This window comes from Tamandua tetradactyla, chromosome 25, assembly GCF_023851605.1.
Source record: "Tamandua tetradactyla isolate mTamTet1 chromosome 25, mTamTet1.pri, whole genome shotgun sequence".
NCBI classification, from domain to species: domain Eukaryota; kingdom Metazoa; phylum Chordata; class Mammalia; order Pilosa; family Myrmecophagidae; genus Tamandua; species Tamandua tetradactyla.
The window spans coordinates 42,715,268-42,739,650 of NC_135351.1; the positions used below are offsets into that span (position 1 = coordinate 42,715,268).

Genomic DNA, 24,383 nt, shown 5'->3' on the forward strand with positions numbered 1-24,383 from the left:
GATTACATCTGCAGTCGGCTAGGAGGCGTGCCTGCTGCAGTGAATGGTGTTTGATTTAATTGGCTGGTGCTTCAATGTGAGAGCTCAAGGTAGCACAGCCCAAGCAGCTCAGCCCAGGCCTTTGGAGATGCAGAAAGGAATCACCCCGGGGAAAGTTGTTGGAACCCAGAGGCCTGGAGAGAAGGCCAGCAGAGATCGCCCTGTGCTTTCCCACGTAAGAAAGAACCTCAGTTGAAAGTTGGCTGCCTTTCCTCTGAAGAACTATTTGTTAACTAAATAAATCCCCTTTTATTGAAAGCCAGTCCATCTCTGGTGTGTTGCGTTCCGGCAGCTAGCAAACTAGAATAGGCTCCATACCAGTAAACTCTGAAATTATGTATTAAAAAGTTTAGTACAGCAGAACCATGGCCAGTTTGGGTTAATAAAAGCAGATATTGTCTGATAAGGAGTGTGGCTTCTCAAAGACCATCCGGAAGGTTTAGTCTAGAAGCTCCTTTTCTGCAGGCATCAGTCAGGGTTTAGACATGGGACCTGCCTGCATAACTGGGCCAACCATCCATTTCCTGGCAGGCATTTCTTTCCCGTGGGGCAGACATGCCTCAGGTAGACTCGCTGTTGAACAGACCAAAATCCATATGGCCACAGATAATTAAACTAAAGTCACCAAGGACAGGAGCCCCACCTTTCTAGTGTGCTTCAGTGACAGTTTCCCCTGCATGTGTATGTTTTTACTACACATCGTTTAATTGATTATATACAGATTGTGCTAAAATGTGATCTTATCCTAACTCAGGTCAATGTCCTCTTTTATTAAGGTTTTCGATTTATCTAGCTCTTTATTTTTTTTTAAGTGAGGTAAATTGTTACCATGAGCAGAAACGTAGTGGGATAAAGTACATTTTATAACACTAAGCAATTTCGATGCATTTCAGAAGAGATGTGTGTTGTTAAAGATGTGACTTTAATATTTGCCCGCCCCATTGTCGTGCTAAGATCTGATGCCACGTCTCTGGCCAGTGTGGAGGCAGCAGCGTTGTGGGTCGGGCGTGTCCACGCGGCTGGCGCTGCAGCCAGGGCATGGTGACTTTTTCATCTGTCTCTCCGCCTTCGTGCTGTACTAAATGCTTTGCACGTAGCCACTGATAAATAGTTGTTAAAATATTTGTTAAATCAATGCTGTGCTTCATTCAGCATTCAAAAAGGATTCATGCTAATCTCAAGTAGTTTAAAAAACTTTTTTCATCCTATAAAATTTTCCCAGCTCTTGGTATCAGTTAAAGCCCACCCCCACCCACGTAGCTGGGAAAGCGCCATCAGAACAGAGACCCCCATGGGATTTGCTACCGTTAATTGGGGATTAGAGTGGAGCTTTGGGAGGTCCCCTCTGCACTCCTCTCAGCCTGTCCACGGAGTGTGACCTGCTTGACCTGTCTCATCATGAGCCCTGTCCCAACGCCTTCTTGAGATTGCGGATTAAACGTGATCATGTGATATATGAATTTGGTGGGCAAACCTTCCTTTTCAAAGCCGCTGTCTAAGTGGCTGTTTCTGACTGGAAAGCTTGTTTTTCTTTCTGTCTGAATGGTTTGCTTGCCAGTGGTGACTTGCACAGTCATTAGCTGGACCAGCGCAAGCCAACATCCACACCCAGGGGCCTGCATTCTTTGGCATGCTCTGAAACCCATCAGCCTGAGGGTGCATTAGCCTACCCCTGCAGAAATGTTTATAGTGGAGGCGCCTTGGAAAAACATGTGTAGAGCACAGCACTTAAATGACAGGTTTAGAAAAACAGTTCCAGCCATCAGAGGAAGAGGGACCTATTGGCTTGTCTAGGCTCACCCCTCCACGTGGCATGGAGGCTAGTTCCCACATGGTGCACCTGACGGAATAGGCCCAGAGGGGGCAGGTGGGAGAAGGCAGAGTGAGCCTCAGGGTAAAGGGGAGGCAGAGTGAGCCTTGGGGAAGGGGGAGGCAGAGTGAGCCGGGGCTCTTTCACACTCACTGACATGTCACTGATGGCACACCCCCATGGTGAGGGGATTGCTGTGGCATGCTCAGATGTCTCCTGCAGGAAAGGCATCGGGAAAATGCAGAAGGAATCCTTGCAGAATTCACTTGTCTGATTTCAAATCTGGAGTCACTGTCTCCTGGTGCTGAAATAACTTGGCACTCGCGCTTGACCTTGTTCCAGCCAGAACTGCACTGAAAGTTTTATGAGCTGAAATCCGAGTAACTTTTTGTGTCTACGGGGCCCCTGACATGTGACATCAAGTGAGGCATGAGAAAACCTGGAACCCACATGATTTCTCCATGTGGGTTGCTCACCTTTGTGCACAGGAGAAATGATGTGTGTGTGCACACACATGGGTGTACACCATCCAGGAGCTCCCTATTAGTCATGGTTCTGTATTTGCCAAGTCACATATTTCTAGCCCCAAAATCCATACTTGAAGCACTTTTATGGCCATTTGTGGACAGGGGAACGGCAGGGAAAATTGGAGTCGCCACCCGTACAAGTCCCAGCTCTCTGCCTCTTGTTGCAGCTCTCATGGTGTGCACAGTGTTCTTTTCATGGTATATTTAGCGCTGTCTTCCCCACATTTCTGCACTTTTTGTTGGCAGCGTTGCTGTTTAAATGGCCCCCAAGCATAGTGCTGAAGTGCCGTCTAGTGTTCTGAAGCACGGGAGGCTGCGATGTGCCCTAGGGAGGACGCGTGTGTCGGGCGAGCAGGCCCTTGGTGGAGAGTCCAGTGTCGACAGATCTGTTACCTGAGACGCCTCTAAACAGACGCACTCACAAAACACGCTGATGTATGGACTAGTTGGTGGGCGTGTGACTAGGGCTTCGCAGGATCCTAAAGCTGCATTTCCCCGAGAGCCGCGGCTCCCCGTTGGCTGTTTCAGCATCCGCAGTGACTATAGACATAACTGCCCCTCATAAGGAAAGCCGACTGCGCACACACATAAACCTTTGTTAAAGAGTGCGCGTAGGCCATCTTCTCTAATTAGAGATGAGTCCAGGTGATTTTTTGGTATCTGTTTATTTTACCATGTACCCTTTCGTGGATGCTGCTATGCCCAGATGGAGGGCACCCCCACAACTTCCAGTGACACTTAAGGATCTCACTGCCTTTTCCCATCTGTTCGCTCCAGTTTTCCTTCATTCCATATTCCATAGAATTCCAATTTCCACTCCTACCCCTCAGAGTTATATCTTCTTTTTTCCTTCTTTCCACAGGATTTAAAGTTAGCTTTAAAATAAGCACAATCTTCAAGACAAATGGTATGTTGCTCTTCACAATTAATCTTGTGAAAATACAACATAATAAAAACGTGACCCACCATTCATACCAGTTACTGAAAACCAAGCTCCAAAGGGTTGAATTAATAAAGGCAGCTGCACTGTGACCTTTCAATTTCATATAAATAACTGCTCCATTCCATACTTGATGTGCTGATTTTCTTACTCTAATGCATTCTTGGATCTTGCCTGAGGAAAGACAGCCAGTTTGGCTGAAATGTAAAAATTAGCAACTAATTAAATCAATGACATTGCCTGATATGTAGACCATGGGTTTGGTGTAATAAATTTAATTGAGGATATGGCAATGATCTAATAGGAAATTAGACCTATTCTGGAGAAACTGTATCATATGTATTCGGGAATTAATGGTGAAATTTTAATGAATTTTCCCTATAATATAAATAGAATTTTTGTTTAGCACGTTCCATAAAGCAAAGGAAAATGAAATTAAATGAATTTATTCAGAGATAAAGATATGAATGGAATTTGGGTACATTTCCATTCCTGTGGAACTGAATACTAGACCCAAAATAATGAGTAAATAAGCTGTGATTTCCTGAAGGGCAGACTTAAAGGGATAGAGAGAAGATGCCAATGGAATAACATTCAGTTATTAATGTCAATGGCATCAGTAGAGAACATTCTAGAGGAGCAAGCATTGGGGTGACTCTAAAATATCTTGGTAATATTTTTCATTTCAATCAATGCTCATTTACATTTCTTAGAGAGGTACGGTACATTTGACCACTTCATTTCTGCATGTGATGCAAAATAATAAGAGCAACCAACCAACCTGCTAAGAACTCAAAGCCAGATGGTATGTGTGTGTCATGCTGAGTTGAGAGGCTAGAAATGCCAGCTCTGTGAAGCAGCTGGGGATGAGTAACATTTCAAAGTAATCCTGCTTAAGATCCATGGAATTGCCATATAACTTTCACATTTTAACAGCTAATTTAATGAACGTTAAGTTGCAATAGATAGCATGATTCACATAGGCACTAGAAAAACACAAGATATCTCTAATGTGATTTAACTATTGGCTCAAATCAAATTCGACTAATAGTGGCAGAAATCTAACATGGTTTAGTAGTACTAACAAATTGCTTTGTAAATTAGAAAATAACAACAGCAACAACAAAAAATAAACCTGTGCTCCTCTCAAAAAAAAATGGTGGACAGTTTCATAATTTTTAGAGATTGTTTTTGAATATTAGACACTATTAGCTACAAAATAAAAAAAAAAATCCTCTCTGTTTCCCTGTGTTTGGAAATGAGGAGAGAGTTGTACTGTCATACCTCCCTCCCCTCGCCTTCATAGACACACTTTGGGAAGTCTCCCTCAGCAGTTCATGTGAGGTGGGGACATCCTAAGGTCCCAAGCAGGGGGCAGCTCATGGAGAGGGCTCCAAACAGTGAGAGGGTAGTCCCCAGGCAACTGTGCAGGGACTATGCTAGATGACACCCTTGGATAAGAAAACTCTATTGTTGAAAATTAGATTACTTCATCTGTGCATACCAATAATCATATAAATTTGGCAAAACTATTACATTTATATGTGCAGAAATTCTTTTGTGTTTCTCCTCTCCTGGATATGAGATCCTATTTCTCCCATTTCATTTTCATTTTAAGATCCTACCTCTTCCTTTCCTTTTATGAAATGCCATTTGATTGAAGTATATTCACACACCGTATCATACATCCAAAGTACACAATCAGTGGCTCAGTGTCATCATATAGTTGTACATTCGTCACCACAGTCAATTTTAGAACAATTTCATTACTCAAAAAAAAAAGAAATAAAAATGAAAAAAAAACAAACATCCCATACCTCTTATCCCACCCCCCATTATTTTTGTCTTTATTTTATTACTCGTCTACCCATGCACTGGATAAAGGGAGTGTCAGTCACAAGGTTTTTACGAACACATGATCACATGATAAAAGTTATATAGTTGTACCATCGTCATCAAAGATCAAGGTTACTCAATTATAGTTCAACAACTTCAGATATCTCCTGCTAGCTATTCGAACACATGAGAAACTAAAAATTTGTTGAATCCTAATTTCTCAGTTATACTTCCTCCTTCTCCTTTGATCATTCTCTCAATCTTCTGGGATATCTGGGCAATGACCATTTTAACTTCCTCATGCTGGAAAGGGGTGTTGACTTTATGGGGTAGAGAAATTAACCGGGTTGATATTCTTGGAGAGTCTGGTACCTCTGGGTTTCAGGGCTTATCTGGATTAGAAAAAATCTGGAAGCATTAAGTTTCTGAAAAAATAAACTTACTCAGAAAAAATTTTTATAGAATCTTAGAGCCTAGGGTATTATTTAGGGTTTTTGGTTATACTGTGGGTTGTGGTTCTTCCTTTCCTTTTACTTCTTCATGAAACTGTTTCCCATGAATCAATGAGTCATTTATTCTCATTGATTAATTTTTTGAGTGATATAACTCCATGATAATTTCTTTTTTTGCTTATTGTATTTTGAAACTCTGACATTAGGTGCATATACATTTAGATACTAGGCCATCTTAATGAAATGACCCTTTTATCATTATGAATGTCCCTCTTTATTCTTGGAAATATTTCTCGTCTTGAAACTTGCTTTTTATATTAATATAGCAACTCCAGGTTTATTATGATAAATTTTTATATCCATTTACTTCTACCTTATCCACATCTTTGTGGTTAAAGAGAATTTTTTCTTTTCTGTAGTCCATTCTGACTATCTCAGTCTTTTAATTATACAGTTGATACCATTTACATCTAATGTCTTTATAGCCATACTTAGGTTTAAATCTAATGTCTTGCTAGTTGCTTTCTCTTTGTCTGATGTGTTTTTGTCCTTTTTCACTTCTAATTCTTTTGAATTAATCTAATGTTGTCAGTATTCCATTTTATTTTCACTATTGTTTTATTAGCAGGGACAGACAGGATTTCTAAAATAGTGCCTCAAAGATGCCTCACCCTAAACCTGGGTAACTAAGAATATGATGAAGTATCACTCCTGTCCTTGTGCATGTTATGTTATGTGCACAGTTGACATTAAGAAAAGGAGATTACCCAGGTGGCCTGGTATTATCACATCAGCCTTTTGGTAGTTAGGTTCAGGTGTCAACTTGGCCAGGTGATGGTGCCTAATTCAGTTACTGTGGATTTGATTTATTAGTAAGTGAAATTCATCTATGGCAGACTACATGTGCAGTCAGCTAAAGGGAGCACCTTCCACAGTGAGTGATGTTTAGTTTAATTACCTGGAGGTTTAAAAGAGAAAAGTTAGAAGAGAGCACAGCACAGCATAGACAAAGCAGCTGAGCACACCTCATCTCAGCATTCCCAACTCAGCCCAGATGCTTGGAGGTGCAGAAAGGAATCACCCTGGGGAAAGCTGTTGGAACCCAGAAGCCAGGAGAGGAGGCCCAGCAGACATTGCCTGGTACCCTCCTGTGTGAGAGAAAACCTCAGATGAAAGTTAGCTGCCCTTCCTCTGAAGAACTATAAGTTTTTAACTAAATAAACCCTCTTTTATTGAAAGCCAATCCATCTCTGGTGTATTGCATTCTGGCAGCTTTGGCAGGCTAGAACAAGCCCTTGCATGTAAAGATCTTCCTCTACCTTAAAGGTTAATGGTAGAAGAGGAAGCAAACAGGAAAGTTAGAGAGATTGGGAGCCACAAGAAGGACGTTACACATTGTTGCTGGCTTTGAAGGTGGAGGGGGCCATCTTTGGAGTGCAGAGGCAATTCACGGAGCGTGACCCTGACCAAACAAGGAAGCATGAACCTCAGTCTTACTCTTGCAAGTAACAACTCTACCGACATCCCAGAGGAGCTTGGAAGTGGATTCTTTCTTGATCTTCCAGAAAAGAGTCCAGCTTAGCCAAAATTTTTTTGTTTCTCTGGTTTTGTTTCTTTGGTTTTTTTGTTCTCTGTTTTTAATATTTTTATAGAGAAACCTACACACGCAGTCCATCTGTAGTATACAATCAATGACTCACAATATCACCACAAGTTGTGTAGTAATCACCACAATCATTTTTAGAACATTTGCATCACTCCAGGAAAAGAAATAAAAAGAAAAATGAAAAAAGAAAAACTCATACATTCCATACACCTTACCCCTCCATCTCATTGACCACTAGTATTTCAATATACCCAATTTTAGATTTTACCCCTTATCCTCCGGTTATTAATTTTTTATCCTCATTTTTTTACTCATCTGTCCATACCCTGGATAAAAGGAGCATCAAATGCAAAGTTTTCACAATCACATGGTCACATTGTAAAAGCTGTATAGTTATAGAAATGTCTTCAAGAATCAAGGCCACTGGAACACAGCTCAACAGTTACAGGTACTTCCCTCCAGCCACTCCACTATACCATAAACTAAAAAGGGATAGCTATATAATGTATAAGAATAATCTCTAGAATAACCTCTTGACTCTGTTTGAGATCTCTTAGCCACTGAAACTTTATTTTGTCTCATTTCTCTCTTCCCCCTTTTGGTCAAGAAGGCTTTCTCAATCCCTTGATGCTGGGTCCCAGCTCATCCCTGTTGTGATAATGTGATGGTTAGGTTAATGTGTCAGATTGGCCAGGTGGTGGTGTCCAGTTGTTTGGTTAAGCACGCACTGGCCTGACTGTTACTGTTTGAGGAACTTTCATGGACTTAAATCATCAGTACACTGCTTGCAACGATGGTTGATTAAATCTATAATCAAGTGAGGAAATTGCCTTCAACAATGAAGAAGTCTCTTCCATTCAGTTGAAGGCCTTAAAAGGAGAAGCGATGATGTCAGCAGTAGAAGGGAGAATTCCATCTCGACGTCATCCAGCCAGCTTCTCCTGGGGAATTCACTGAGGACCTTCCTTGGAGTCCCTGCTTGCAACCTGCCCTACAGAATTTGGACTTAGGCATCCCCACTGTCAGGTGATACAATTCTTATAAAGATCTCTTAATACTTACCGGTATCTCCTGTCAGTTCTAGTTCCTTAGAGAACCCTGGCTAGCACAGATGCCATGAACACAGAAATCACCTGGGCTTTACTGTGAGACACTAAATTTATATGTGAACCTACAAATTTTGTGGTAATTTCTTATTCAGCAATAGACAACTAACAAATATGGGTATTAGCTAAACATCACTATATACGTCTCATTTACTGGCTGCTCTATATGCATCCTTAACTTATAACAGTCTGCTGTCAAATAGTAATATACCATTTTGTATATTATATTCTTATCTCTAATTGAAGCCTGATCTCTTTTTTGGCTCCTTTCACATTTCTATATGTAGGAGTGCTGACTTTCAGACCTACAGAACTCCAGCTCTGAGTCTTACGTGTCACACAGGTACCCAAAGTTCCAGGAAAATACCAAGTTATGCACATGTAGCTTGGAATTCAGAATTTAGAAATAACACTTAAAGCTCAGGAATAAATGTGATTGCTGCAAGAGCTTACACTCTAGGCCATGATTTTTCTTGTATTTTCTAAAAGAGACATATAATATTTGTCCTGTTGTTCCTGGCTTATTTTGTTCAACGTAATGTCCTCATGGTTCATTCACCTCGTTGCATGTCTCATGACTTCATTGCTTTCTGTAGCTGCAAATATTCCATCATACATATATATCACAGTTTGTCCTTCTGCTTCTCAGTGAAAGTACCTTTGTGCCACCTCCATCCATTGGGCATCATGAATAATGTCGCTATAAACATCAGTGTGCAAAAGTCTATTTGTGACACTGCTTTCAGCTTTCCTGGGTATATACTGAGGGGTGGGAGCGCTGGGTTGTAGGGCAACTTGTTTAGTTTCCTCATCCTTTTTTAATTCCATCCTGTTGGATGTGGGGAGACCTATGAATGAGATTAGATGTAATTCCTAAGCTTATGCCCTTTTTTATGACAAAGGAGGATTCTCCAAGGTGGGCTGACCTCACCTGCTGTGCCCTTCGAATTTGGAGGATTTTCTCTGGCCTGTTGCAGAGGGTAAAGCCCAATATCTGAAAAACTTGGCTCATATCTTTACTGCAAATTTCTAGTTGTTTATATTGGGAATGCAAGTCTGGTACCAGTTAATTTATCATGGAATTTTTAAGTGGACAGTGGTCTCTCTAGAAGGTATTGTCATAGGAGAAACTAGATTTCTTTTCTCTTGGACTTATCCACTGCCGCATCTCCATACCCCAGATGGCATCCATTCTAGTTTGTTAGCTACTGGAATGTGACATACCAGAAACAGAATGGCTTTTAAAAGGAGGAATTCATTAAGTTGCAAATTTATAGTTCTAAGGCTGTGAGAATGTCCAAATTAAAGCAAGTCTATAAAAATGTCCAAATTAAGGCACCAGAAAAGAGGTTACCTTCACTCAAGAAAGGCCGATGAAGTTCAGGGGTTTTCTCTCAACTGGGAGGGTATATGGCAAACATGGCAACATCTGCTAGCTTTCTCTCTGAGCTTCTTGTCTCATGAAGCTACCCAGGAGGCATTTTCTTACTTCATCTCCAAAGGTCACTGGCTGGTGGACTCTGTAATTCTCATGGCTCTCTTGTTGTTCTAAAAATGCTTCCTCTTTTAAAGGATTCCAGTAAAGTAATCAAGACCCACCTGGAATGGGTGGAGTCACATTTTCCTCTAATTAATACCCACAATGGGGTTGAGTCATCCCCTTGGAGATAATCTAATTAAGTCTCCAACCTAAAGTGATGACTAGGGATTAAAAGAAAAGACTGCCTCCACATGATGGGTTAAGATTAAAACATGCCTTTTCTAGGACACATAATCTTTCAGACCAGCACAGCATCTAATAAATCAATGGTCTCCAGATAGTTTTCCTCCATCATTGCCTAGTCAAGGCTCTACTCTCTATGCCTACCAGCCAAAGCCCTGCAGGAATTTTACATATGTTATGATCACTTGGCTTTTCTGGGCTTATAAAACTCTGCTAATTATTGACATTCTTTAAATTTGGGCAGACTGAATTGAAAGAAAAGGAATTGAAAGACGTTAGCCAACCACATTCCAGAAGTACTAAAATCAGTCTTTTTTCACTTTTTGTTTCTTAAATTATTTCAGATTAGTGAAATGTATAGAGAAAACCTGATAAACTTCTGTATACAGAGCAATCAACCTTAGAAATAGAATATTATCAAAGCAGTTGAAGCCTTCGCGTCCTTGCTTCCATCTCATCTTCCCCTGTTGAAGGGTCTGAATACAGTGTTATTAATTCCCATGTACTTTTTCATGTTTTACTTTATGTAAATCAGCCTTTAATTTATTTTTCAAAATTTATTTTAATTGCATCCACATGTAGTCTTCTTTTCTGGCTTCTTTTTCTTATTGGCTATTCAGCTCGGAGGACCCTCCCTTGGTCTGTGCCCCAGGGGGCCATTCAGGAGCGGTGGTGGGGGGAACTCCTTCCACACCTGTGGGAGCCTTTGCAGAGACAGCATTTGTTACACTTTCTAAAGAGTTAAACTGTATCTTTTACAATTAGATCGTTAATAATTATTTCTACTAGAAGGCAGTAACCTTCCCCCAAGTCAAACTTCCTGGCTGAGTGGGTGTGACTGAGCCCAGGAGTTACACCTTCTACCGTTTCCATAATTAGAATGATCACTTGCTAAGCTGTTAAAATGAACTGCTGGCCTCTCCTCCCAGCTCTTCATCCTCAGTGTTTTATCGCCACTTCAGGAATTTCCAAGTCACTGGGCTTGGTGTGCCAGCATTCTCCAAGCAGAACAGATGCAGCAGTTCCACTGGTAATCGTTCAGCGGTGTACGCTGGTGGCTTTGCCTGGGGGGAGAATGATGGGGAGCTCTAAGTCTACATTACTGTGGAAAGATTTTACTTCATAAAAACTGAAAACCTGGGAAGGAGACCACTTAGTCCAAGTTTAACCAATGGTGATTGCTTCATATCAGAGACGTGATCACTGTATTCGGTTAATTTCTCTGTGTCCCAAGGGCTGGAGGCTTAGAAAGCATCAAGTAGAACCAGTCCCTTTGGTGTAAAAATTTCTAGCTCTAAGTGTGACCTAAACCGCAGAGATTTCTTCACATGCGTCCTAAACGGTCTTATTTATTTTTCTGCGTACCATGGTCCTTTTCTTTTAAAAACTCCTCCAGTCAACATACCCAGACCACAGACTTTGATGTGATGTTTTAAACCAACAGATACACCATTTGATCATTTCTATTGTTTTTTGTCGGGCAGTTGAGATGTATGTGTGCATGTTTTGTCTTCGTCCTGGGGAGAACAGAAAATGGAGCAGTGCTTTAGGATAAATGTTCTCGCATGTGGCATGAAGGTCTGGAGAGCTTGCTCCTTTCTCTTTGTGGGGCCAGCTCTTTACATGCCCTGGACCCTCTCTTCCTGTGGGTCGCGTGGCTGCCCACGGCTTGATCTCGTGCTGACGCTGCCACTGTTTCCCTGCAGGTCATCCAGGCCGTCTTTTTTGGAATCTGCGTCCTCACTGACCTGTCCAGCCTGCTGACCAGGGGCAGCGGCAGCAGGGAGCAGGAGCGGCAGCTAAAGAAGCTCATCTCCCTCCGGGACTGGGTGCTGGCTGTCTTGGCATTCCCCGTGGGGATTGTGAGTATGGGTGCGGGACCGGGGCCACCCACAAGGCCCCAGGGTGGGGGACGGGGGGCTGCTCCGGGACGGTGCGTGCCCAGCCCAGGCTGGAAGCATGTGGCCCTTGCGTCTTGGACTGTTCCAGCATTTTTGAGGTTGCAAAAGGAGACCAGCGTCAGCTCGTTCCTCTTCATGCCCCCAGAACTGTCAGCTCATGGCATGAACTGAGTCAATGCTGCTCTGTGCTTGGGTCTGTTCTGGCGCCAGGGATCTCCACCATTTTCAGTTTGATTCCTGCCGTGGCTCCACTTCCTCCATGAGTCCCTTCACCCTGCGCTGTGTGCGTCTTGATGGTACAGGTTTCAACCATGCACAGCCAGGTGAAAAATGAGAACGCCGTCGCTATCTCAGACTGCCAGGGCGGGTGGAGGTGTCGCCTAATTCATACTCAAGCCTTCCAGCTGCCGGTGGGCTTGGGGGCAAAACAGAGGCCCAGGTGACCGGGGCTTCCCCAGCAGCCAAGTCCAAGGTCAGTGTGGGCAGAGCCAGAAAGCGTCTCTTTAAGTCCTCCCGAGGCCTCTCCTAGGTGGCCAGGCCTGAGCTGGCAGACTGCAGGCTGCTCCCAGATGGCAGGGAGATGCTTTCCTATGTGGTGCTTTCCTATGTGGTGCACATTTTCAGACGCAACAGCCCTGAGTTCTCAAGAACAACATAAAGGCTGGGGAAGTGTAACATCATCGTGCTCCCCTCTCCTTCATCCTTGCTTTCTGGAAACCAAAACAGCTGCTTCAATCAGCGCCATCTAGCAAATCTCTAAAATCCCATTCCTTAGCACAACAGCGTTAAATACTTTGCAAACCAGTTTTTCTTTCCCGCCTTGGACTTGCCTTATAATGTTCTAGTACATTCCATCAGGAGAGCCATCCGAGGGGACATTTCCATTAGCATCAACTATAGAGACGTGTTTTTGCTGCATAAAAGAATTATCTAGAAAACCACAGTCTGTATGCTTTCTGTTTCTTTTTGCTCTTACTCCCTTGGAATTCCCACAGGAGAAGAACATAAGAGGAGAGCCCCTGCCTCTGGAAGTCCTGGGGCTCGGGGCCAGGCTGTAAGGGAATTCACTACAACTGTTTGCTTTTAGCTGCCGCCCCTCCTCTTCCATGCTGCCCCAGGGGGAATTCCCAGCATACTCCGTGAACTTGTCATGCTCAAAGGCCCCTTGTGTGTGACCTTTAGACAATTCACATTGCTTTTGAGGAAATTTTGTAGCTTTCTGTACCCGCTTCATATTTGAGGCATTTTCCTAACATCCAGATCTGTCCCTAACATCCTGATGGTTGGCGAGATGAGTCGCAGCTTCTTTGTTCCCATTTGCTTTGTCGCATCCAATATTTCCTTCTGGTTTCCATTATTTCTGTTGTATCTGTGTTTTGAATATAAAAATATATTTAATTTGCCTGCTCCCCACCTCCCCCCTTTTTAAGCCAGAATCCGTATCCCGGCATTCAGCACCTCCCATGCACTGTTTCCTGCTGGGCTGAGGACGCAGGGACTCCCCCTTCCAGAGCTGACCTGAGGGCTGGCCACCTGGGAAGCCAGAGGGTGAGCAGAAGTCTAAATTAGGTGACAGGTTGAAAGAATTAACAGCGACTCAGAGATTTCTTTAACTTCATTTGTTCTTGCTCATCGGTGTTTGTATGTTCAGTATTTCCATTTTTCATAATCTGGGAGTCTTTTCTTTTTAAAACAACTAGCTTTTCTTGTTTCTTGAATTCTCTGAAGTCCTACCTTCTTCCTTCCTTCCTTTCTTTTCTACTTCTTTCCAGTGCACATGGCAGCGTCTTCTTTCTCCTCTGGGTTCAGCTTCCAGCTTCTCCCCGTGGCTTCTCTTTCCCTGTCCAGTTTCCCTTACCCAGAGGGACTGAGCACACTGGATTAAGACCCATTTGCATTCAGCTTGGCCTCACCTGAATGAATCACGTCTGCAAAGGTCCTATTTACCAATGGAGTCACACTCACCAGACCTGGGACTAGGGACTTGAACCTGCCTTTTGAGGGGACAAGATTCTTTCCAGAACCTGATCATTTTATTGCAAAGCCATATTTACAGAAGATCTAAACTTGGCTCTTGATAAGCATTTTTACCAAAAATATTTTTTTCATTAAGAGATAAAATTTTGTGATTTTCTGTTTCATTCCCTAAGGTCATTTCCCAGCTCTCCTCTCCAATCCCTCCTCACTTCCCCTCCCCACTCTGTGCCACCTCCTGGGCCCCTCACCTGCGCGGGAGGGTCTGGAATTCCTCTGTGGTTTCATCCCTGGCATCAGGCTGTCCTCCCTACTTAAACAGCTACCCTTCCGGGAGCGAGGAAGGAGCTGCTGCTTTCTCCTCCTGCAGCTCCTGGCCTGGTGGGAAGGTGCCAGCTCCCAAAAGCTCATCGTCGGAGGGGACAGGACCCGTGCCCAGCCCCGATGGGCATGCAGTTCTGGCTGCAGGAGTCTGTCCTTTGAGGGTGTGTACTGTGCATGTGAACAATGGCTTATGGCACTTACAATTAAACACCTTTTACCATCTAAGTTGGCATGGTCAGAATCCTACATGGTAAAGGCTCCGGGGCCCTCCCCTGCTAGGAGCGGGTCTCAGGCAGCCTCCTGCGGGAGGTGCAGGGAATTTACCTCCAACCTGGGTCCCAGAGGCCTCCCACTGCTCTGCTGCCTGACTCTGCACCCCTGGAGAGCCGCCCCTGTGGATTTCCACTCGGCTTCCTCGGCCTCCCGCCTCCTGCTGTCAGTTGGGAGGGGCCCTGAAAAGCGACGCTATTTTTGCTTCATGGCACAGGACACAAGGCAGTGGGTGTAAAAAGAGGGCAAAGAGCAGCAGCTTGATTCATCCCCTCTGCTCAGACTCTCCCCAAAGAGACCTCTGGCCCCAGCATCTACCGATGCCCCCACAGCCCACAGCCCCCTCCAGCCTCGGCTGAAGCTGGGGCAGCAGGAAAGAAAGGATTTGTGCTTTCTATACTAAAGTGTGCTCCCCTAACGAGGTCTACTGAGAGTTGGGCATGAAGTACAAATTGCAGTTTGTGACCCATGGACCCACTGCCTCTGCTTCCCGGCCCTCTATCCCAAGGATGCAGAAGGAGGATGAAGCATCCCAAAAGAAGATACCTGGAGCACAGTTTCCTCTGAGCACGACCTTGTAGAAACCAGGCAGAACTGCTTGGGAGAGCATGGCAGGCGTCGTTCCGACGGGATGATTCGCAGACGTGAAAAGCCTGCCCCGCTTAGCAGTGCTAACGGCCGGAAAGCACCAGGCAGCCCAGAGCCTTGCTGCCCAGTAGCCCTTGGGAGGCTCTTCTTCCCATGTCCAGCTGATTTGTGAGCCCTGTCACCCTGGCAGGGAAGTGCTACAAATAATCCTGCAACAGGATGTGGTCTGGAAGCACTGATTGCTTCTATGAGAACATCGATTTACTTACGCATGAGTATGGGAAGGACTCCTTTGTTGCACAGAGGGGGTCTCTGTGCAATGATTCTTCTCTGGACTTCTGGGGGATGGTCCTGGGGGGTTTTATTCATTGAACCCAGTGGTCACATTTTTGTGCAGGTGATCTAAAGCAAGAGCCACCACTGACAACTTTTGCAAGGGGCTTTAGAAATTCATCCTAAGCTACCGAGTCACCTGTGCAGGAAGCCTGACTGCCTCTGAGCCATGCTGGAAGGCTCACCCCCCTGCCTCAGCTTGCTTCCCCCGCCTCCCGCTCAGTGGGCTCTGGCCATGGACAGTCCTGACCAACAAGAGATGGGGAACCCAGTGCTGTGGATTCCTGGGAGCACCCCCTCAAGAGCCTCCTCCTCTTTGAACGTGAAGGATGGGGCACTTGGCATTTTGTCAGCCCTCCTGGACTTCTGGTGCCAAGTCCAAAGGTAAAGTTCATCACTGAAGACAGAAGAGTGGAGAAAATGCCGAGATCACCAATGAAGGACTGCCGAGTCATTGTGCCCTGGAACCACCTGCTTGCGCGCTTCCCGTTGGGTGAGACGTTACAAATCTTCATGGCTTTAGTGATGATTGAGTGAATATCTGTTGGGTCAGCAAAACTTTGAATCAGTTAAACGCTCTTCCGGAAGCTTGGGATATAGCAGTAAACAAGGCACGCCTCCTCCCTGGCTTTGGGGAGCACGCGCAAGTCCCAGGAGACACAACTACACAGGCATAAACAAATAATGCGCCAGGGAGCAGGACTGCATTGGAGAAAACAAGCCAGGGGAGAAGAGCAGTGGGAGACCAATCTGCACACAGGTTGTGTAGGGAAGGCTTCTCTGAAGGGCAGTGAATGGGGGGCGCAGGTGCATGCGAGGTGGATCTCTTAGGGGTATTTTGTTACTTGCTCAAAACCAAGCACGACTATCATCACCTGGGAAGTCTTCCAGGAGCCCCTGTCCACTAAAATGAGTCCCGTCCCCGTCCCTCCCTCCCTCTGCATCCCAGATGCACTGATACACTTGGCATGCCCTGGGTGATGGCGGTTCCCTCTCTGAGAGTGAGGCCCTTGAAGGACAAGGTGGAAAGTTCACCCACCTCCTGGATGCCCTCAAATAGCAGTTGACATGCCTGGAACCTCTGCCATTTCTCGGGAATGTTCCCGGTACAAACGTGGTTTTTGCCCTAGTACAGTTACATGTGGGCACTGAGAGCAAACTTCTGTTAAAGTAGGTGTTCTAGTTGCCAGAATGCAATATACCAGAAACAGAAAGGCTTTTAAAAAGGGGAATTTAATAAGTTGCTGGTTTACAGTTCTAAGGCTGAGAAAATGTCCCAATTACAAGCCTACAGAAATGTCCAGTCTAAGGCATCCAGGGAAAGATACCTTGGTTCAAGAAGGCAAATGACATTCAGCATTTCTCTTTCGACTAGAAGGGCACATGGTGAACATGGCAGCATCTGCTGGCTTCCACTCCAGGCCTCTTGCTTCATGAGGCTCCCCAGGAGGCGTCTACCTTCTTTATCTCCAAAAGTCGCTGGCTGGTGGACTCTGTGCTTCATGGTTCTGCAGTGATCTGTTGTGTTTCTCTGTGGCTTTCTCGTGGCTCTAAAAAAGGGACTCTCTCCAAAATGTTTCCTCTTCTAAAGGATTCCAGTAAGCAAACCCACCTTCAAAGGGTGGAGACAAACTTCCATGGAAATCATCTAATAAAAAGTTACCACCTTTTAGGGGGTCACATCTCCACGGAAAAATCAAAAAGCTCCCAGCCAGCAATATTGAATGAGAATTAAAAGATGTGGCTTTTCTGGGGTCCACCACAGATTCAAACTGGCATGGTGAGGTCATTTTTTTTTTGCATGTAAGAAATCTGCCTTCAAAGCATTGAGGAAACCAATTACAGAATTACCATGAACGGACAAATCACAAAAGTGGCCTTGGAAGAAACCCTTTGTTTCTCACAGAGAAGAGCAGAATTCGTGAGATGATGGCTCCCCATCAGATCATGCATTCAATTGTATCACGCCCTTCCCCTTTTGAAAAGGCTTTTATAAAATAACTGTGAGGCCACCTCCCCACCTGTGGTCACTGAAGCCCTCGAGCCTTCCTCCCGGGGATGGAAAGGGAGCCTCGCCTTCCCTGCACCTGGGGAACCTGACCAAGGACTTTCCCTCTCCAGTGGCTCAACCCACAGCACAACCTCCCCACCCACCCCCGGCCCCACCCAGCACAGAGGGCAAGTGTGCAATGGACTTAACCCAAATCAAACTGGTTTTTATCATAAGATATGACCTAGCAGACAGGTGACCCTCAACATCAACAGTGAGGGAAACTTAAAACATCAACTAAGCCTTAAAGAAAACAGAAGAGAGTTCGATTTTGCATACCCTATGTAAGAATTCAATAAATAGAGGATCATATATATAAATGTGTTTTTAAATCAAATCCAGAATTTTTAGAATAAAGTAGAAAATGTGCTTTAAAATTTTATAAATAGTAAATTTTTACTATCAAAACAGAAGAGAAGGCATTTTGCTTCTATTTATAATTTCAAGTAGAATCAAATTCCCTTCCTTTATATGCTACATTATCTGGCTTCCTAATGTTAAAAATTAATATAGCTGTTTTCCATTCGAAGCCAATCTTTTACTTTAAAATAAGTGATGAAAAAATCATGTTGTTTAATTATACGGGCATGACAGTTGAAATTTATATGTTTGGCAAAATTTTTTCCTAAGGACAGGTTAGAATTGTCTAGCATATCAACAAACTAAGACTTTTGGGAATCACTTTTTGAAAATAATTGGTAGATACTTTACTGTAAGTTTTACTGGCAATTTCAAATTCCATTTTCCATGTTTGCTGAAGAAGCTGATATCACAGTACCTGTCACAAGCAAAATCAAGTTTTAAAGGTTCTGGAATATGTTGATACATGCCAAATTTTTATAAATCTTTACAAGGACATGATTATAATGTCAGAAGTGGCTACTACGATAGCTTTGAGACTCAACTCTGATAAGAAGGCCACATTTTAACAAAGCTCGGGCAGGCACCTGCAGGCTTGCTCCCGAGACCCTGATGCCCACTGGGTCCCCAGGTTGGGCCCCAGCCTGCCTGCAGCGGGGATAGGGGGCAGCGTTAGATTCCAGCAGCCAGCTCCCGGGCGAACGCACCCCACACCTACCTGACCACCGCGGGCTCAGTTGTGCTGGGCCCCGGGCGAGCCGTGACTCCTTGCATCATTCAAGTTGAACTGCAGAGGGACGGGTGTGCAGACTGGAATTTGTGGAAAACTGCAGTTGTTCTCTGCACAAGGGGCTGCTTTAAGGAGAAGTGGGAGATGCAATCAGGGTTTTCACAAGCAGCACGTTCCCGCTCAACATGCTCATTGCATTATCATACCCATATGCATATGCAGAACCCAAGTTTGAAACAGGAGCTCAAGGCAAAATTGAGGTTCAGTAGCATCGATAACGCAGCGCATCAAATAGATTCATCATCCCTGCCCCAGGTCTCTTCTTGTCCTTGTTTGGACACCAGTACAAGGGGCGGTATTAGTCGTCGAATTAAAAAAGGAAAGAGGAAACACCATTCAGTTTTGTTCTCATCTTTTTTCATTATAGAAGTTGTAGCTTTACAGGAAACTCCTATGTATCCCCCTCGTACACATGTTTCCCTATTATTCACGTTTTGCAGTCGCGTGGTAACTTTGCTACAATTGATGAAGCAATGTCATTATAAATAGATCATTAAATATAGTCTATACTTTACATTAGGGTTCACCCTTTGTGTTGCACATTTCTATAGCTTTTAAAAAATTGTATTCTAAGAACATAATGTACAACCTAAAATTTCCCATTTTAGCCAATTCTACCCCATCCATCACTGACACTTCACCATCGCCCCAACTGAAATTCTATGCCAATGAAGCATTTATTCCCCATTCCTTTCCCTACCCTGGCCCCTTGGTGACCTTATTCTAGTGCCCGAGTCCATGAATTTGGATATTCTAATTATCTCATACCCCTAAGATTATCCATATTTTTCCTTTAGTGTATGGCGTATTTCACTCAACATGACACCCTTCAGATTCATCTGTGTTGTCGCACGCATCAGAACTTCAGTCCTTTTTAATGGCTGAATACTATTCCATTGAGTGGTCTATTTCTCCATTCCCCTGCCAGCCACTTGGGTTGCTTCCCTCTTTTGACAATTGTGAATAATGCTGCTATGAACATCTGTGCACAGATAGATGTCTGTTCTAGCCGTGTTTCAATTATTTGGGTGTTTCCCTAGATGAGAGGTGGCCGGGTATTTGATTTTATAGGCTGCTCAAGCAATACCATAAAGTGGTTAAACAATGGGAATTTATTTGCTCACGGTTTTGGTGCTAAAAGAAACCTTAATTCCATGCGTCAGCAAGGAGATGCTTTCTTCCCAAAGGCTGGCACCTCAGGACTGCCTGCGGCAACCCCTCCTGCAGTAGGGCGCATGGTGGCATCTCTTGGTCTCTCCTGTCTCTTCCAGGTTCCAGTGATGCCCAGCGTCAGGCTTCCTGTGGTTTTCTCTCTCTCTCTATCTGATTTTTACTCCTCTTATGAAGGACTCCAGCAATAGGATTAGGTCCATTCTCATTGAAGTGGGCAACACCTTAACTGAAATAACCTCGTCCAAGGTCCTACTTACAGTAGCTTCCCACCTACAGGGATGGACTAGATTTAAGAACATCCATTTCTAGGGTACACACAGTTTCAGATCACCACACCAGCTTATATAGTTATTCCATACTTTACTTTCTGAAGAACAGCCAAAATGGTTTCCAAAGTGGCCGCACCGTTTACATTCCTACAAACAAAGAATGAGTCTTCCTCTGTCTCCACATCCCGTTCAACACTTATTTTGCATATATATATTTTTACAAAAACACTAGCCATTCTTGAGAGTGTGAAGTGGTATTTCATAGTAGTTTTTATTTACTTCCCCTATTGGCTAATTGTTTTGAGCATCTTTTCATGTGCTTATTGACTATTTACATATCTGCATTAGAGGAGTGTGTATTCTTTTGCCCACTTGTTAATTGCTTGTCTTTTTGTTGTTGAGTTGTAGGATTTCTTTATATACTCTGGACATTAAACTCTTATGAGACAAGTGGTTACCAAATATTTTCTCCATTTTGTCAGTTGTCTTTTTTACTTTCCTGACACAGGCATTTTGATGAATTTTGACAAAATCCCATTTATCTATTTTTTCTTTAATAACCTGGGCTTTTGGAGTAAATTTTGAGAAACCATAGCCTAACACAAGATCCTGAAGATGTTTCCGTGTGTTTTTATCTAAGAATTTTGTGGCTTTAGTTCTTATGTTTAGTTCTTTGATAAATTTTGAGTTAACTTTTATATACAGTTAGAGGTGGGGTTCACCTTCATTCTTTGATATATGGATATCCAGTTTTCCCAACATAAAATGTTGAGGAGACTTGCTATTCTTCCCCCATTGAGTGTACTTGGCACCTTGGTCAAAAACCAATTGGCCATAGATGGGAAGGTTTATTTCTGAACTCTCGTTTTCATTTCATTGGCCTATAGGTTTGTCCTTGTGCCAATAACGTACTGTTTTGTTACTGTAGCTTTGTAATAACTTATAAACCAGGAATTGTGAGTGCTCTGACTTTTCTTTTTTGCCCGGAGATTTTCACTGTTCAGTGCCCCTTTACATTCCATATAAATTTGTTGAATGGCTTTTCCATTTCAACAAAGGAAGCTGTTGGAATTTTTACTGGAATTGTATTGACTCTGTAAATTGCTCCCCCCCCCCCCCCGCCCCCTTTTGTCTTAAAAATCAACTACAAGATAAGAACAACTAACTTCATTCAGGCACGAAATCACCTAACAGAAGGAAGCAGAGGTCACTGCCTACCCAGAGGACCTGTGAGCAAGGCAAGCCCAGGGATTGTTGTTCCAGAGAAGAGAGAGCCAGTAGAGTCAACAAAGGAAACCAGCCCCCAGCTTGGTTGGTACAGTAAAGCTGTGTGAATATTTGGAAATGCTACCTGAATCCCCAGCACATGGGCTCGGGCGTTACCTCTGAGCCCAGGGCAGCAGGTACCTGAAGGCCTTGGTGGCTGCTGCCCCCGAGCCCCTCCTAGCACCTCCCTCCCCCAGGTGAGCCAATCCTACAAGTAACCCCAGACCCCGAGACTTAGAATCATCCACGCTGACCCCCCGAGAGCTTGCTGAGGGTTCCACCCTGCAAAGGCCTTTCCTTATTCCATGGGTGGCATTTCTGTCACCCACTCTTCCCAAGGTGCTTCCTTCTCAGCCTTTGACAGGTGGGTCCCCATTTCTCAGAGGGCCTGCAGCTCATCAATGGTGACGTCAAGACTCAGACCCACACACTCTGGCGAACAGAGCCCTTGCTCTGAGTAACTGCTCTAAACTTTTTACAAATGAAGCCTAACTTTGCTTTCCCCCATTCGCCTGATTCACATTTTGAGCTACATACATAAAGCCTGCATTGACCAAAACGTTTTGTTTGGGATTTATTGGAATAAAAAGGGGAGCATGGAGAGTCTGGATAAAAAAATCACTGCATTTTTAAAAAGGCTTTCTGTTTATTTGTGCTTTTGGTAGTTTCCTTTTGATGTCATATTTCACACTACAAACCTATGATTTTATGCAGTTTTCCAGGCCAGTTTGCCAAGTGCAAGTTTTGACAAGAAAAGAAAATCTCTCTTGCCTTGTCTTCTCCTTTCAATAATTGAATACAGATTTAAGCTACCACACATTTAACCAATATGCTTCCTTTTAATTGTGAAAATGAGGTTTTATCAGTGGAATTTGCCAAATTTTTAAAAATGTCACTAAGTGTATCTAAATGTCATCAGCAGACCATCTCTCAGCTTCCAAGAAGGCAGAATTCACAGCTACATGGTTGAAAAAGATTTGGGCAGGAAGGAATCCAACACATTCCCCCTGGACAGCTCTCTCCCGACAAGTGAACTTTGTCTACCAGAAATACTTTACCGAAAGCCACATTGTTCTGCTTTATAGAGAGCAGGTTTTCAGTGCAATCTGCTTTCCTTTTTAGATCACTCAAGACCCCGCCTATTTTCCAAAGCGTTCTGGATAGAACAAGCCCACTCAGCTAATCAGACAGACAGCCTCGTGCTTGGGGCCTCGGGATGGCAGCGAAGACCTCTGCAAACACCCTGCCTTATTTCAAGACGTGTCCTCTCGGTTACACTGTGAGGTGTGTGGGGAACTTTCTTTCTCACACATTTAGTCTTTAAAAGCCAGGAAAGCGGGGACAATGGGGAGACAGTTTCAGCAGACCCTTGGCAGATTGTGTCTTACATGTGACCACGTGACTTCAAGGTTCTCAAAGGGGTCTCACAGGAAACACGAGGAGTCTGGCAGGGGACCGTCACCTGTCCCTGCAGCCTGATGCCCTGTGACGGCTGGGGCGTGGCTGGCTCGTGCCTCTGGCCACAGTGGCCAGTTCTTGCTCGGCTTCAGTCCTATCTGCAGAAAGGGGCCTGACACTTCGCGTCCCCTCAGCTGGGGCTGAGAAATGACAATGCATCAGGCTTCCGCAGGAAAACAGAACCAACAGGATATGTGTGTGTACATATATCCTGTAAATATTATGAAATTTTTATAGATATTGGCTCACCTGGCTGTGGGGATGGGCAAGTCCTAATTCCACAGAGAGGACAAGTCATAAGAAGCTGGAAACTCTATTCAGTGAATTCCCCAAGAAAAGCCAGCCTGTTGAAGCAGAGACAGAAATTCTCCCTTCTGAATGCTGAAAGGATCAGTTCTCTTCTTAAGATCTTCAACTGATAGGATGAGACTTCCCTCATTGCTGAAGGCCATCTCCTTAGTTGAGAGTAGACGTAATGACTCACTGATGACTCATATCCATGAAGTCTCCCCACGGCAGCAATCAGGCCAGTGCTTGCTTGACCAGACAAGTGGACATCATAACTTGAACACTTAGGCATGTGAGTTTAATCATCCCAAAGAATTTCAGGTAGAAAGGGTGGTGCAGTGGGAGAAAGAAAGAAAGCTCTAGGAAAACCATAGCCCAAGGAAGTGAATTTTTTACAGGTCTCTGGCTCTCTCCTCAGAGCAACATGAGAACACATGCTGCTCCCTTCACCTGGCACCTCCCTGAGCTGCTGACCCCCAAAGTAATTAGCTGAGTTTAAGCTCCTGGCTTTTGATTGAAGAGAAGTGTTCTTCAACCACACAAAAAAATCTATAACTGGTCAAAGGTTATAGTGGGGACCTAAGTAGATGACGAGAAATTCAGCTAGGTCTAATGCCAAGAAATAAAAATCCTGCAGCGGTCCTAGGCAGAGAGCTCGCCAACACTAGACTGTATCAATACAACTTGGAGCCATTTTCCTTTCAAAGCCAACAGTTTGCTTGCTGACTCCCTCCACTTTATTTATACAGCATAGATCATCATAGGAAAATTTAAGAGACAAAAACAAAACCCACTCGGGTTTCCATAATAAGCCTTTATTACTTTTATAACAAGAAAATACCACAGAAAGTTTTGGGGGAAAGCACGTGTACAGATAGTCACCTTTGGGAAATAAATTACAACATTTATTCTCCCTTGAGAGATGCTCAAGCTCTGAATTTAAAGGGCAGATTGTTCATAGGGGAAAAAAGAAGGAGCACTGATGTATAGTTGAGATGATACTGAGAAACAAATATGCCAATCTCTCCAAATGTCCTTTCCCCATTCTAAACTATGTACACAACTTGCTACGCATTTTCCTGGTTTGTTCAGGCATATTCTAAAATCAACACAGCAAAGACCAAAGAGCCTTAGCTTTCTTCCTGTCATATCTCCATATCAGCTCAAGCACAGAGGGCTGTGCAGTTGGAGGCAGCTGATGCACTGGGACAGGCACAAATGCTACTGTAGCTCAGGACCAGGGACCCAGGTGCTATGTCCATCCATCTGAGTCAATCTGTCTCTCAGTAAATAGACTCAT

The 24,383-nt window shown here is 44.0% G+C and overlaps 1 protein-coding gene across 4 annotated transcripts in view; it reads left to right on the top strand.

Annotated features, from left to right (window-relative positions):
- AIG1 (androgen induced 1) overlaps positions 1–24,383 on the top strand; it is a 202,173-nt gene that overhangs the window by 39,677 nt on the left and 138,113 nt on the right. For all 4 annotated transcript variants that reach the window (XM_077143352.1, XM_077143353.1, XM_077143350.1 and 1 more), the window contains exon 2: positions 11,746–11,901. In XM_077143352.1, the coding sequence (XP_076999467.1) occupies positions 11,746–11,901 (156 nt within the window). The remainder of the gene's footprint in view (positions 1–11,745; positions 11,902–24,383) is intronic.